Source organism: Pleurodeles waltl, chromosome 1_2 (assembly GCF_031143425.1).
Source record: "Pleurodeles waltl isolate 20211129_DDA chromosome 1_2, aPleWal1.hap1.20221129, whole genome shotgun sequence".
NCBI classification, from domain to species: Eukaryota; Metazoa; Chordata; class Amphibia; order Caudata; family Salamandridae; genus Pleurodeles; species Pleurodeles waltl.
This window is the reverse complement of record NC_090437.1, coordinates 1,146,931,297-1,146,948,244: the sequence shown is the minus strand read 5'-3', so window position 1 is coordinate 1,146,948,244 and position 16,948 is coordinate 1,146,931,297. Positions and strand designations below refer to the sequence as shown.

Sequence of the window (16,948 nt, the reverse complement as noted above, 5' to 3'; positions counted from 1 at the left end):
TGGTAAACTAAAAGTTCAAATAAAAAAGGGCACCTTGTTATGATGCATGCACACCTATCAACCATCACACTTTGGTGGCCTTTTTGTTTGTTGTTTATGCCAATGCTGTTCCACAAACCAGCCTTTTCTTATTGAAGATAAAGAACAGCTTTAGAACCCTTGCTTTAATCCATTAGATGTTTTATTCTTATTTTTACACACACCACCCTACCACAGCACAGTTTCAACCAAGTATCTGTGTAAGTACATGAAATAACTGAATTAAACTGTGGCTCGTTCCTAGTTTATCTACTCTGCACCACAGGTGTAGCCTACTAACACAATCAAATGTTTTGGTGTGGACAAATAGCCAACAATACAAATTATTGGATAAATATGTAACTTTCCTAACTAGGAAGCTAATTATGTGATTATCAAGAGTACAGAAATTCAATCTAAGCCCGACCGCCTGCACAGCAAAAATATCATTGGTTTGAATCCACCGTTACATGTTGTAAAATTAAGTTACTTAAGAGTTTAGCTTTGCAGTCAAGCAGCGTTATTCAGTGGAAATTATCTGACCATGATGTAAGACCTTTGTATACGACACCGAGCACATTCTGGGTGGTATGGCGGCAGACTTGAGACCACCTTATGTCTCAAGTACGAAGTGCTTAACATGCCAAGAATCAAGTACAGCCCCAGTTTTCATTATATATAAAAACTAATGCAAAAATATGAGCATCCAGAAAGGCAAATTAATTTTTAACAAAGCATTTGGAAAATCATTGGGGCCAAGAGCCCTTTAGGATTTTGTGATATTCATCAGATTCATGATTCTGCTTAGGTCAATCTAAGAGATAATGGAGTCAAAGCTTTCAGTATATTTGGTGAATGAATGCATGGGTGTCATCAAGTCTATATGCATTGATAACTGTACGTCATGTTGACCGTGTGTCAGTCAAAGTTTACTGGTATGCTTACAACATACCTAGTTTGTAGGCATGTTGCAGTGTATGTACATGGATGTGTGGATGTGCTATTTATTTGAATGGCTTTGGTGTATGCATTTGCATGTACAAAAACCCAACCAAACAGCTTTAATATTAGTTTGGTCGTGCCATATAGCAACTCATTCAGAAGCAGGTGTCAATGTAAAGACACAATTGGCTACCAATACTGAATGGGACAGTTCTACCCAACCGGTTGAATGTGTAAATGCTAACATAAGTCAATGTAGACAGGTGTTCAACTTTAGCAGAAAACATTTGTTTAAAGTACTTCAAAAAGAACATACTGACTTTAGTCACAGGTGGTGTTTATTATCCGGCGTGCTACTCACAAAGTGCTCAATGAAGTTATTATAACTGGTCATTGAAGAAACAGTTTATTGGTCAGTACACTATTGCCATGCGTTTGTCCCATTATTGTCGAAAAAACTGTTGAAGAAAAAAACTGAAGTCTGATATAAGAAAATAGAGCTACTCACTGCATAAACTCCTCCATCATGAGCTTTAGTCCCTCCAAGTGCAGCAATCTTCTCACCAGTCTTCCCATCGTAAAGAAAAATCTGTGGAAAAAGGCAGCAGAAACATTAAGAGACTCATGTATAGATGGGAGTTAATCGGGTATCAGTTGTATGAGCAGTTGCTCCATCGTTCAAACTCTTACTGTAACTAGAGGTGGGGAACCACTGTATTATTGAGGTGCAATATCAACTGGCTCTGCAGTCGGACACCCCTTCAAAGCAGGTCCGATGTCACAGAACTGCCAGATTCATGACTTCGGAACACTACTATGGACACATATGCTATTTAAAATAACTTCATATACAAATTAAATAATCCTTTGGGGTAATTACTTTATGGAATGTTTTTTCACCCATCTTGAAAGACATACACTTGAAGGCCTTCCTTTTTAAGCACAAGAAATTCTATTTTTGTTTTATGAAAGTGGGACAGCTTTTGGCCGTCCATTCTTTGACTCTGGCAAAAACTTTGACCATTCTCTTACAGTCCTTGGGCAGATCATAGGTAAGACGGAACCACCAGTTGGCTGTCGTCGACATGGTTCTAAAATTCAATTTCCAGATCCAGTGACAACTGAAGTTGGTTAGTGGCTGCCTTTTTCCGATACCTTCAATAGCAGGGGGACCACTTAAGATTGCTAGGTACTTCTTAGGGCCCACCATACCTACAATAAAGTTTTTTTGTACTAACTGAGTGACACAAGCATTTCTAAATGAGCAGAGAATCAAACCTGCTCTAAATTCGCAGTTTTTATCTCCCTAATATAAAGGAGCTTGTACTTCATGGCCTTCTTTGATACGTTTTGAAGGACAAATAGGGCACTTGCTAAATGACCTAATTAAAACACAGTGCCTCCAGATGATGTCAGGAAAATCAGCCAGCTACAAACCTAATGTCACTACGTATACAACTTCATCATGTGGGAGGGTGAAAGGGAAAATTCGGGCAGAGTTCATTGATTTAATTTATTGTATCTTATTTTGAAAGTAACCTACAAAAACACTGCACCAATCTATTAGTGATTTGGAATTGTTATCTAAAGGTCGTTGGTCAGTAATCTATTAAGTACAAAAAGTCTATTCGGTGGAATTTGAAGCTTTGCTTTTTTTTTAGCCTTTGTTTACCTGGACGATTTTTTTTTTTCAGCTTTTAATCATTTTAAGCTCCAACAGCTTGATAACTATGGGACCCTTCTGGTAAGGCCTTTCTGCTTGCACGACCCTGAACTGGAGATATCTTAATTCAAGAAGAAAAACTGGGGATTAATTCGATAGATCAGTCTTTCGTCGTGGTCTTAAAATAAGCAAATTCGTTAACAAGAGGAAAACGTGAACTTCTAACATCTTATTGATCTAACCATTCTGTTTCCAGTCACTATTATAAAATGTTGGTGAGGCAAGCGCCCGAAGAGTTCCACAGTCGTGAAATAACCTAAATCTAAAACACTAGTTTTAATAGGAGCCAATCCATTGCAACAGGGAAGTGGTCAATGACAGACACAAACTTTGCTGTGGAGCACAGTGGTTTATGACATTTGTCCCAACAGAACAATACTTTGAGCCATATGAGCAATTCTATACGTGGAATCGTTGGCACAATCGAATATCTCTTGAGCATGAATATGGGTGACCTTGCAAATAATTCCATGCTGAGACAGGAAGCATTAGGAATCTGCTCAGACATATAGAACTGTGAAAGCAGACCACTCCGTCACGTGCTACAATGCTGCAGTTCAAGTGATCAGTGCTCTAGTCTAGAGTTTAAAGCTAACACCTTACTTCAATATTGCTACCTCAGTGCACCGCCTTCATCTGCTTCAGCCTGTCAGATATCATACTTTATTTTATTTTTGCAATCAATTAAAATTCCTGTCTGCCATCCTCAGTGAAGCTCCTCTTTTGTGAAAAGCTCTTGAAAGTCCAGTTTGAATTTCATGTTCACAAACATACAAAGCATTTCAATTACCTTCATATTTTTTTCTATTTCCACATTTCCTCTAACGTGTTTGTAATGCCTTACTTTACCTCTACTAAGGTTGAAATACTATAATTTTATAATTTGACAAACTATTTTGTGAAACTGTATCCAAAGTATAGTTCATTAGAGTGTTTTTTAACAAAATATGTGAACAGTAGCGATTAATCAAAATAAATAATTCTTACCTGGCCATCTGCGCTAGCTGTTGCAAACCTGTTCCCATCAGGGGAAAATCTCACACAGTTCACAAAGCGGGTGTGGTCCTGTAATAATAAGAAGGCAACAAAGTATGACTTAAAGATATCTGATCGAGAATAAAAACAAAAGCTCTTTGTTAAAAATAATTCTTGAGGAAATTCTAACGATGAGACTATAAAGCAGCACAAACTTGCATTTCTCACTCGCACTGCCTTTTGTGCTGCAGTGGGATGAGCACAATTTGCGTGCTACATTCTAAACGTGTTCAATATTTCTCACGCATTCTTTTTCTCATTTTGCCTCGGCTCTCTTCACCTCCTTATCCACGCGATGATACCAGCAAAAGATAGAACAAATGGAAATAATCACTATATTGCACTAGTATTTCTTTGTTAATATTTACCAACATCGGGTGGTGATACTGCCCAGGTCTGACAGGGTGGGTAGAAGGTGAACTCAACTTTCAAAACACCCTGGAACTCTTAAGTACGTGTCATGTAAACATCAATCAGGCTTTAATAATCGCCTATTATTAAAGGCGTCTTAAGGTGTGACTGTTGCCAAGGGATGTTGTCCAATGGGAATGCATAAGCTTGAGGTGGATGAAAACAGAGATGGGGGAGGCAGTCGGTGCAGCTCACTTGTATGCTGTTTGTGGAGAAGCGCCAGCCTGTCTGTGCACGTTCACGAGGACTCAGCTGCATTGAGAAGCTGGCCATGGGCAATGCACTTAGCCAAGCCAGCTGCAGCTTTATCCAAAGATGCCACACGTGTTATCAGGTTATGAAGGTCATGAGCTGTCCAGCTGTGGAACACTGACTAAGACATTGAACTGGCTGCAGCCGAGGTGCACACTCCTGACCTACCTAAAGTTATACTGTCAAGACCTACCCCAGAGGGTTCAGGGAAACTAAAAATTCCCGCAGATGGGAGTTATGCATGGGTAGGATGCCGAGGGAGAATCTCAAGCCAAGTCTGTGAAATGATATTAACAAACAGTCTGCATTATACTTGGGTCAATTATCTTCATATTTTATTAACTGTATTTTAATTACCTACAGACATAAGTACTAAATGCATTAACGCCATGTAGAGAACATGGAATTCTACTCATGGCAGGTTACTCCTACATTTAGAGCACATCTGACACTTCAACGATTCAAAGAATTACAAGAGTACTTTGGAACACATCAGGCGAGTGGAGTTTTATAACATATCTACTTATCCAAAGAAATGGAATGTTTCAGAAATATATTTGTCCTGTAAAATGAAATCCACTCGTTCCTTTTGCTGCCACACAGCGAAGTGACACATTTGGCAGTGTTCTCTTATTAGAGCTCGACTGCAGCCTCTCTGATTATGGTAGGACTCATAATACAATCAGGCTCTGGTTTTGCCACCATTCCGCAAATATACATACAGGGGCTGGAATTAGGCGCAAGTCAGTAGCTTTAGGGTTGGAATGCCCTGTGGTCTGCACACCCCATAAACAACTATGTTTATGAGTAATCTGTGACTCATCTCCAATCGGTCACTTTATTGGAAAATATTGTAAATTTACTCCTCACACGGGGAGGTGTAAAACTTTTCCAGGGTTGTCCGTAATTGTATTTATATATAGCGCTTAGTACACCTGACGAGGGATCAAAGCGCTTTTTGGCCAGTAGCACGATACTCCAAAACCCAAGAGGAATTAGTGGTGGATTACTATAGGGAAATACGAGTACAGTATTAGTATGAGTTAATCTGAGCGAAGGATATGTGAGTTTGGTAGTTGGATTGACTAAAGTAATGGAGGGATAGAGGAGGGAAGAATCCAGAAGTGTTAACTGAGAGTTTATAGTACTAAGATGAAACTTGGGATGAGTAAAGGAGAGATGGAGGAGGGAGTAGTCTGTGGAAAGGGGTTACGCAGATCATAGTAGAAGAAGGGGTCTTGGATGAGTCAAAGGTGAGATAAGTGAGGGAGAATTTAGTAGGGTTGTTTGGGAGATCATAGTAATAAACAGAGGCTTGGGGTGAGCCAGGAGCAGTAAAGGATAAAAGAGCTTACACAGGGTTATTTCGGAGATAAAAGTAGTAGAATGGGTTTGGGATGAGAGAGTGGGGATGAAGGATAGATTGCTAGAGACATAGGGTGATGGGGAGACAGAGTAAAGCTTACAAGAGAGTACATTTTATTTGATTTAGCTTTTTTCCATTTGTTCTACACTATTAATAATTTATTTACACACTGGCATGCCTCAAACAAATTTACTAAATGTCTCAGCAAAATGGTACTGTAAGTTGCACAACAGTTGAGCAAAACATTTTTTCCAAGTAAAACATTTTTTAAAGCCAACAATCGCCAATATTGCTTCCTTATTTATGCATTTATTCACATATATTTGGAACATTCTGGGAGCAATATAATTAGCTGCAAATTGCTACATTTTACATGTGTGCACATTTTTATAGTGGAATCATCAAGTAACGCAGACTGGGATCAAAGCTTACTGCACAGCACACCTAGTTTTACTTTCCCAAAAGGGAACATTTTCGCCTATGAAAACCTATGAATTGGCTACACCCAATATAACAACTGGGTTGTTCCTTTGTCTTTACCAAGTTAGAAAAACACTCCTCTCTTGGTGGCTAAGAAACACCAATAGTTATGCGACGAACAAGCAATACACAGGTTTGAGAGTGTTCGGCTACTTCTGCAAGGTCCTCTATCAAGAAACGTCCACTATCGAGAAAAGTTCACTAGCCCCAAACTTGTGCAAGTAGCAATTTGGTGATTGAGGCACACTATCCACATTTACATGTGAAATGTAAGAGTCCTATATTTCACCAAATCTGGATTCTGTGAACCGGATACACATAATAAGCACTTTGCAAAAGTAAACTCCAAATACTAAGCAGCACTTAAGGGAGCAATAAAGTTACTGTATATAGACACTAAATGTACACTAATTGAAAATTAAATCTAGGCTTTTAGGAGACTATGTTATCAGAAGTTACTGTAGCTAATTTTAGGGAAAGGCCTAAAATTCCCTAAAGTATTAGACATAATTGCTCCTTCGATTTAAAAAGGCAGGAGCAGGATGGAAGTTGTGTATGTTTGTGTGGGTATATAGGTATTTGTCATAAAGTTATGATCTCGGTGAAAACCAGTGAAGCATTGTACATAAGGGGTGATTTTATATTGGATAATGCAGGGGATGTCTGATACTAATTGACTAATATTGTAATTGTCTGTACATAAAAGTCCAATCGCTTCCACCACACAAACTAAAAACCTCTATCGGGAGGCATAAGGTGTCATGCAGACAGGCTTCACAAAAACAAAGCACTTGCTAATAAAAATGGAACCAGGATCCCAGCACCGTTTTCTGGGGGAAAGTATGAAAGAAAATACCAAAGTCAATAGTGCAGTGTCTAAGGGAGAGGTTGAAATAAAAAATAAATAAAAAATGTATGACTGCCTTGAAGAAAAATAATCTTGTAGAATTCAATTAAGAGACCATATTCATTCACTGAATTAGATCTTAGCACCTGATGAACGCCATTCAATTTGGAACATTCAGATAAATAAAGAAACATTTCACAAATTAGTTTTCCAGAAAGGTAAGTGATAAACAGAGATAAAGTTAGGAGCATATGGCTAAAGGGAGAGGAAGAATGGTGAGCCAACGATACTCAATGAAAGAGGGTAAAAGTGCAACTCAAAAATACAAAAAGGATCTAGGAAAAATGAAGACAAAATTCTTGCAGGAAAGCTCAAGCATATTTTAATAGTGACTAATCAGCACAATTATGAATGTAGAATGAAAGCTACATTTATGAATGTAAAATGAAAGCTGCGGAAAATGACCAATGGAATAAGTAAACGACCAAGGAAATTTCAAATGGCAGGTATTTCCATTTTGGGGTTATTATTATGATCCAGTGATTCCCAACCTGTTGTCAGGGGACCCCTGGGGGTCCGGGAAGCCTCCCTAGGAGGTCTGCGATAACTTAGAAAATGAAGTAATACTCACTAATCATTGAAGTGTATATCGATAAAGAAGCTACATGTACAATTTCAAAGTTTAAAATGTTCTGTAACGGGCAAGAAGTTTGAAATTCGAGGCAAAAAATTAAGTTAGTATCCTCAGATTGATTTGTGAGAGCAGTGCAAGGGCATCATACTGAATAGAGTATAGACGATGAGTGGCCTAAACTTAATTTGAACCACTCCAACCTTCCTATTAAAATGTTGATGTTTGTTATATTTGATTGTGAATTAAATACATTTCATCATTTGTGTATCTGTGTGATGAATGCTTGTTTCTGTATTGTCTGTGTATCATTTAACAGTTCAAATCATCGAAAATGCCTAGGCCAGGTACCCCTGCTTCCAGTAATACATCATTGGGGGTCCCTAACGTCAATAATAATTCAGTGGGAGTTGCCTTTTGCCAGTAATGATTAAGTAGGGGGTCCTTAAAAGTCAAAAGATTAAGAACCACTGTTAATCACTTCAAACAAATGATGCGCTCGAAGTAGCAACTGTGCTAAACACAAATCCAATAGAGAGAAAATGCTCTGGCATATAAAGCGAGAATGGATAAAACTCATTGCCATGGTAACAGTTCTATTTTCAACGTATATGCATGCCACCAGCTACAGAAAACATGTTATGAGAGATTCACATGTAGTAGAACTGAAAATCCTTATTTGGGTGAAGCACACTGGTTTAACGTTACACGTTTATGTAGTAAAATTAAGTTGAATTCAACTGACAACTCCACACTCACGTTTTTAATAAGACTGGAGCACAGTGCTCAATATTCCAAATTTGACAAACCAGGACGGTTAGGGATAGTGACAAAAACATGCTTCCACTAAAAAGTATGAAAATATCAGATTTTCTGAGGTAAAAACATTCTACAAATGAGCAGCTGTCTCAGAAACGCACGTGCAAAAAGAACATCTGGTTGACGGAATGCTGAACAATGCAAACATTCACCCCGAGTCACAAAGATCTGGGTTTATTCCATCGTTTATTTGCCTACCACACCACCCCAGTTTGGACCCAGCCATACGTAAATCAGTCTTGACCCTGCTCTCCATGGGAACAGTCCAGCCGAACTGCCAAGCCAGTTCCTCCCTGGGCCAGAAACAAGCATCCTGGGACCGGTTTCGGGCTATCTCCCCTTATCAGCCAAGCTAGCTTGCATTCAGTGGTGCAGTGAGCACAGGACCCACATCTGGACATACCCTTTCCACTTAGAGCGACAAAAGCAAAAAGAATAGATGATGGACGAAATGCTGAACAATGCATTCAAACCGCCCCCTCCCCCCTTACCAAGTCACGAAGATCTAGGTTTAATCCATCTTTTTTTTTGCCCACCACACCAACCCAGTTTGGACCCAGGCATATACAAATCAGTCTTTGCCCTGCTCTTTTTTGCCTCAGCAACTCAAGGAGGACATCCCTACAAGCATGTGTGCCATCAGGTAGCTAATGCATAACGAACAATGTTGCAAATGAAAGAAAGACTAGTAGAATTCTAAAGTTAAGCCACTAGAAATCCATATCGTCTGCACCACGCAATATTTAAGGTGAATGCATCAAGAGCATTCGCATAACATGAGGCCAATCGCACAACCCTAAGATTAGAAAACAGGGAGAACCACACCGGGTTTTTCTGCAATCACTAGTCCAGAACCAAGCATGTTCTTCCCTATGCTTGACAAACAAGGGGCATACTTGCACTCCGATATGGAAGGTAATTAAGTTTGTTTCGGTTTATTCACGAGTTGACATTCAGCAAAGACTTCCTTCTGAACAGTTTAGTCAGTTTGTTCATAACCTAACGTTCAGAACGCTGCTGCTTCTTAAGCCAAAAGTGGGTTATTTAGGAGTGTATGTTCCAAAAACAAAGACCATCGCTCCTAAAGCTAATGTTGGCCAAAAGAAAATACTCGGAAGAATAAAATACCCAGCATAAAGTCATTCTTAGCACAGCTACTCAAGTGAACAGGACATCATACTTTATAAAGTTCAAGCAGACCTTTAGGTAGGTCATGCCTATGGTAGGTACATCTTGGTAAGGTCTACATCATGATAAGGGATGGAGACGGACTTAGACTGTAGTAAAACCTAAGGACCGTGGCTTTTCTATTCTTGCATTGAGCTTGAAGAGAATTAAATGATACACAGAGGGATGTGCAGAAAAAGAAAGGATAGATCTATAATCATTCATGTGCTCGAACTTGTACACTGAAAAGTACAACAAATCCTACTGATGAACATGCCAAATAAGTGTTTTGATCAAAGAAACCAATGGGCCCAGATTCCCAAACTACATTTCGAAGTACATCAAATAGTAATGCAATTGTACTATTTACTACAGTAGCGGAACTAGTTAGTACACACTGCAAAATGCAAATCACAACCTGCAGGAGAGCTCCACCTCTACTATATTTTCTATATGGAAATCTCCATCCTGGTAGCCAAAATCGCTGCACACGTAAATGTAGTAGGAATGGGGGAATATTAACTACTATAGTTGGGATGAAAGGAAAAATAAGGAGGGGTTTACGAGAAACATTCTACCAAAACACATACCAATAAAATAGTAAATCCATTGTAATTTTCAGAATCAATTTCTAAATTTACTACAGCCCTAATAGTGTCGAGACAGACTCCAATGTATTCTGGCTCAACAATGGAGTAGGCCAAGCACTGGAACAGCAACTTGCTTCCATAGATAACAATGGTGGTAGTCTATAAAACTAACATCTTATACCAATTAATGTTAAATTAATTCTACATTTAAATTACATATGTATTTGTTAGTAAAAAACTAAGTTCATATCGATTTATTATTTTGCTAATACATTTAATAAAAAATGAACTAACTTATTTTTACAAATATAGAAAGCATTAAAGTAATGAAATACAAAACTTAAGCAAGTTTACTAGAAAATTTACCAAAATACAAGTGTTAGTGAGGGCGGGTAATTTTACAATTTAATCTGGGAAGGTAACTTGCAACTACATTAGCTGTGGGATAATATCAAATATTTTACATTAAAATATTTGTAATACAGAAATAAAATCGCTATACTTTCCCTTATTATTAGATATACATCACAGTGATGGAGATTTCCACTAACAGTGGAAGTCACCAATAGCTACTTTAATTCAGAAATGCACTCGTAGGAGCTCAACCTCCTTAAGTGGTGGGAGTACAGACATGAATCTCTACACCGAAAGTCTAACAATAACTCCCGAATGGTGAAATTAGTCCATTCCACAGAACAGGAAGGAGGGTGAGTTGGTGAGGAATCTATGATTAGGTTCTCTACCAGAAAAGGTGTTAACAAAGGTAAGTAACTTGTTCTTATGATAGAAACTTCAAGCTGCAGATTCCTTAACTTGAGACCAGACACCAAAGCAGTACCTCTCCTGGTGGTGTGTCTGTCGAATGGCTCAGACCAGAAAATCCTGCATGGACAGATTAGGTAAAATGCCTGTCCCACCGTACTAGGTCAATCAGGCAGTAGCGGTTTGTGAGCATGTAGAGGGATACCCACGTAGCAGCCAGGCAGATGTCAATGATTGGCACACCGCACAGAACCCTTCACCCCAGTGGAACGAGCACACAAGCCTACTGGGGTTGCTCATTAGCTCAACCACAGGACATCCTAATAAATAAGAAAATCTTTCGCAATGTTGTTCGCTTTTGCACTGCTTTCCTCTTTTTTTCCACCAGAAAAGTTCACAAACCGTTGAACCTCTTAATGATGGTCTCTGGTTCAATCACAGTAACTATCAAGGGCCCTCTTAGGGTCAACACTGTGCATCCGTTCCTCCTCTTTAGAGGGATGAGGTGGAGCACAAAGAGTCAGTAAGATGATGGCTTGCCTGATGCGCAAGGGCCTAACTGACTTTGGCAGGAATATTGATTTTGCAAGAGGAACAATTTGTCTGGGAAGAACAATATGTATGGTTGTTGGACAGAGAGGACTTGGAGTTCACTCACTCACCTTGTAGATGTGACGGCAATGAGTTCTTAATGGTCAACAGGTGTGAAAGACAGTTCTGCATTTGTCCAAAGGGAGTGCACATCTAGTAAATGAGAACCAGATTAAGGTCCCTCTGCAGCACCACAACAAGTGTTGGTGGAAAAATTATGGTTAACCCTTTCAAGAAACACACCACAACAGGTTACTAGAAAAGCAATGGCTGATCTGGCAAACGCAAAAAGACTGAAAGATAATTTTTAACTGTTGCTGTAGCAAGGGCTTGCTGGGCTAAAGATAGGCAAAACAACAAGATGTGAGGGAGGAAGGTAAAAATGGAGGGTTAGTCAAGGCAGAAGCCCAGAGTCCTGCATATACCAGTTTGGTGGTGGGATGCCTGGCACCCAAGGTGTCCCCAATCATTTTGTTCGGAAGATCAAAAGACATAAAATGTCACTATTCAAATTCCACGCATGGAGGTGCAGGTTGAGGAGGCTGTGATGCAGGTGCCGGCACTAGTGCTAAGACAGAAGATCTTCCCAAAGGGGCAGCCAGATTGGAGGACAAGTGCCCTGCGCATCAAAAGGTTGATCCCAGCCTACCATCCATACTCTAAGATTTCCTTAACAGCCCCATCCCATCATCACAGACACAATTAGTGTACATTCACAGGAAACTTACTGTCCAGCACTAGTACCTCCATGCATTGTACCATTACATATACACATTATTCACTACACAGTCTGCGCGCTGAAGCGTTTGCTATCTTTACCCAGGGTGTTTTATTTACAAGCATACACTGCCACCACACACATGCGCACAGACACACACACACACACACACACACACAAGCGCGCTGCACACCCCTTCAACCTTCATGTATTGTACTTCAGGCAAGCACATATACATTCAGCACATGCTTTCATTACGCACGCATTGCAAGGTACTACATCTTTCATGTTATGTATTCCTCACAAGCCTACATACGCTTAGCACGTGCACTAACCCCACTTGTACTACACAGTACTGCTCCAAACCTGGACTGTACCCTTCCCAAATAGATAAAACTAGTGCATAATTAGTACTTCTGTGCTGCACTCCACATATACCTGATGAAGATCAAATGGTGGGCTAAGCATAACAGAACTTAACAAGCATTTGCAATGCAACGGGTCCCGCGTTTTCTCATGTTACAGCTGCATGAGAGTGAAGGGGACACAGAACAGAAAACAGAAGTTCGCTCGCAGTGAAACTTATTGGCAAAAGTGCAATTATCCATGTAACCAGCAAAAGTGCAATTATCCATGCAACAGGGTCGATGTGATGCAAAGCGCTCGACTTTTGCCCAGCGAGACCGCGCTGCGCAGGAAAAGATAAAGTAGTCCAGAAACCAGCTGAAAACAAAGAGCCTCGTATGTTTTCAGTAGTTTACTGGTGCACCTGAGGAGGGCTAAACACCGGAAAAGGCTTCACTTATGCATGCCTTTCACAAATGGAACCAATCGATTTTAAAAAGGCAAGCCCACGAACTAATGAAAGTGACGGGTGTGACATGGGGGTGGTTAGAAGCCAACAGAGATTACAACATGGTCCAGAGCACTTGCTCGGGCTCGACCCTAAAAAGGTGAGTGAGTCTGTAGTCCTCACTCCAGTGACACAAAGCAAAGAGGTCCTGTTCACCAATACTCAATACTACACGGTATGCTACCACCACCACACATGTGCTGCTTAACTCCTGGTAAAGGGAGTAGCCTTCCACCACTATGAGGGTAGCGTTTTGGACACCACTCCTCGTCCAACTGCAGTCCATGAGACAGGCCTATGTCCTGGCACACATGCATGACTGAGGATTGCCTATGACAAAAAAATTCAGCATTAGGGATCCAGACAATAGCACAGTTGGACACACAGGGTAGGGGTACACATCTATCATAAGGACTTCTCTGTCCCAACATGGATACTCCGCTAATAGCACTTTCTGGCATCCCACAGCGCGAACAGGCCCCATCTGTGTCCTCAAGAGGCTGAGTTGGGCCACACACACAGACATAGATAGGCATATCGGAATAAATTATTACTCACTGAAGCCACTCTGCTAGCTGTGGGTAAGCTGAAAATAACATCTTTATATGTGACGAACGTAACCCAGACTTTACATATGCCTCTATTACCAACTATTTGACGACTATGACAGGAGCTATTAACAATTAAACTGGGTTGGAAGAGAGGAGGATAAGTGCTGCATAGAGGCTGTCGCAACATTTACCAAACATGGTGCAGGTTTAAAACTTGAACCAGGACTTAGTACAATAGTGAATGTAAGTGCTAGTAAAATCACTGGGACCAGACAAGGTGGAAACCAAAATGGAGTTCATATAACAAAAAAAAAAATACAACTATTCCCTACAAAACATGACACTGTGAGCGAAATAACTAAACATTGTAACTAATTATTTCTCAATGGAGAGGAATTGAAGAAGCCAAGACATAAATGCAAGCTGGGAAAGAGTCAATCAGAGGATAAAATAACAGTTAATCCTACAGACTGCCGCAAAAAGCAAGGCTCAAGAACTGAAAGAAAAAAAAAAAATGGGGGGGGGGGGGAAACATGACTGCTCTGGAAAATAGAGAAAAGAAACATTGCACGAAATATTTTGAAAAGGTGAAATAATCTCTCAAGGGCTTCTGCACCGAAGTTCTACATAAAATAAAATTTGGAAGACTAAGTAAACACATAACTGAAAGCATCTACAAAGTCCAAGAAAGGCTTCAGACAGTGCCTCTGCTTATCCATCATGACCAGAGAAACTGGAACTTTCTGCAAAAAAGGCTCAAGATTCTCAAATGATTACCACCAACCCATCACCTCCAGTAAGTATGCAAGTAGACACCATAATGTGCATTAAGCCCAGCTGCAAATAACCAACTACGATACAATATCTACCAGCCCTGCATGCAAGGACTACCTCCAGTTGCCAACAGACATAGCTTGCATCCATTAGTCTACAATCTGGCACAAATAAGGCACATATACATGGATACTTTTAAGGACCAGTTGGCACGGCTTTCAATTTGCTCTGTGCTTTGAATATTAATAAGAATGACAACTCTCGAACCTCATATATTCACGACAAGTAATTCTTATGAGGTTCCTGACTAAGCGGAACAGCCAGATTGACTGGATAAAATAGTCATCCCCGGTCCCTGCATACCGAACTTGCATCATTCACTGTGACAATTTCAACCACAAACTATAGTGGCCTGCCCATCTGATTTGGGTTTCTCAACATTTGAGAGCATTAGGTTATTCTTCTGGAACACTGCTGGAATTCGATCGAAATTGTCCATCCTTGACTGGCTACCACACATAAATGAACATGACATACTTTGATGCCAAGAGACTTGGCATAGAGATGTCTTCTGCCTAGATAGCCATGACACTCGACAAAACCCAGAACTCCTTCAACTGCCTGCAGGGCAAAAGGAGAGTTGGGTACGAGGATTTCAGTTAAGATTGTAACTTCATTGCTTCTCAAAATATTTATACTTTTCATCAATAATTGTTATTTAGGTTACCTTAAGCCTGTGACAATGTTGATTAATTTTAGTTAACATTTTTGATAAAAGATGGCCACAAATAATCAATGAACTTGGTATCTCACTGAGCAATTTCCAAGAAAGAGCATAAAAAATATTATATTCTTGTGGGCAGGAGATATTATTAATCACTTTTGCAGCTTAGGCAACACACCTGCATGCGGCATATTAGATTCAATGAGAGACGAGATGACTCATTTTAAACACGTACTATATGGTGTTGCGCTAAATAGAATCTTTTGGTCCAGGAGTTTAGTTTTTGCTTGTCATGCTGACTTGTTAAGCAAGAAATAAGCCCCCACATACAAGGGTAGTGGAAACTACTATGATCAATTTCATCCTATTGTCACCTGATCTTGCTCCATCCTTGTTGAAAGTTCAATGTAATAGCAAATTGCATGCAAAATCATAATCCGCCTTTTGCTTCCATTTAATTAAACTTGAAAGGCAATGCTAAACAGATCAAGGGTAAAAAAAAAAAAAAATGAAAAAAAAAAAAACAACACTAAATAAAGGGTTATGAGTCAAGTGGTATAAAGTTAATAAAGATACAATTGTGAGTAACTTCATAACAACTGATCAGCAAGTAATACCCACAAATCACGAAGACCCACGTGTCATCTTTGAAGCATTTAACTCATTCTGCACCTCAATTTCATCTATGCTGGTGGCACAGAAACCCTCGAGGAGCACGCTGCCATGTTGATTTAACCAAGCATGCACTGTGGTGTCTAGTCTGTGGGTGGTTATGGAGGTTAGAAGGGCACTGTGAGTGCTAAAATGAATGCATTGGGATACCTCACCAAGGACTCACTATGGGTCAAATGACAAAATCTCCCTGAAAATTAAATCTATGTGTCTGTGTCCGACAGGAATGCATCATGGCTCCCTTTCTGTTCCTGATCAATATCAACAGACTAGAAAAGCATCTGCACTCTCTTGGGAAAGATATGTCTCAGTTAGGGAATCACCCAGAGCCATTTTTCTTATATGCAGATGGTGCAGTCCTTCTTGCAAGGACTGCTAAAGGTCTACAAATCCTCTTAGGTGCCTTTACAACCTTTATGAACGATCTGGGTCTTAAAACAAACTTAGAAATATTGTTCATCATGAGTTTTGGACACAAAAATGTCCATCAAAAACACATCTCAAAGGGGGAGCTCAAGTCACCAAAGCTGATTATTTTACTTATTTGGGAGTACCGTTTGACTCTGCCCTTAACTGTGGATTATTATTCAATTTGAGGGCACATCAACTCCAAAAGGTCTATTGAGACCATGTTTTGCTTTTCATTAAAATCGGGCCAGAAGCTAGTGCAGGAAATCCTACACATCTACAGGTGCCAGTGATCCTCAGTGGGGGCGATACGGTGCTGAGGTATGGGGTTGCAATAATGCAGAACCCTTACAAAGGGTGGAGAATGGCTTTGTATGAAGACTGTTAGCCGTGTCACAATTCACAGCTACTTTCATTTGTCACTTTGAAGAAGAATTGGGCTTCTTGGCAGATATTAAAATCAGTCCTTTGTGCTTATGACGGAAAGCCTGAAGCCAGCTTCACGAGGTTGATTAATGAATGCTTACTGTTAAATAACATTCACTATCCCATTGAGCTTGCATTTGTAAAATCGGTTTTACCAATCTGGGAAATGGTTCGTACACTGAAAGCTT

At 39.9% G+C, this 16,948-nt stretch overlaps 1 protein-coding gene across 1 annotated transcript in view; it reads right to left on the bottom strand.

Moving 5' to 3' along the window:
• WDR1 (WD repeat domain 1) overlaps positions 1-16,948 on the bottom strand; it is a 220,473-nt gene that overhangs the window by 123,724 nt on the left and 79,801 nt on the right. The window contains exons 6-7 of the mRNA XM_069202820.1: positions 3,671-3,748; positions 1,469-1,549 (exon numbers count right to left, since the gene is read on the bottom strand). Of these exons, the coding sequence (XP_069058921.1) occupies positions 1,469-1,549; positions 3,671-3,748 (159 nt within the window). The remainder of the gene's footprint in view (positions 1-1,468; positions 1,550-3,670; positions 3,749-16,948) is intronic.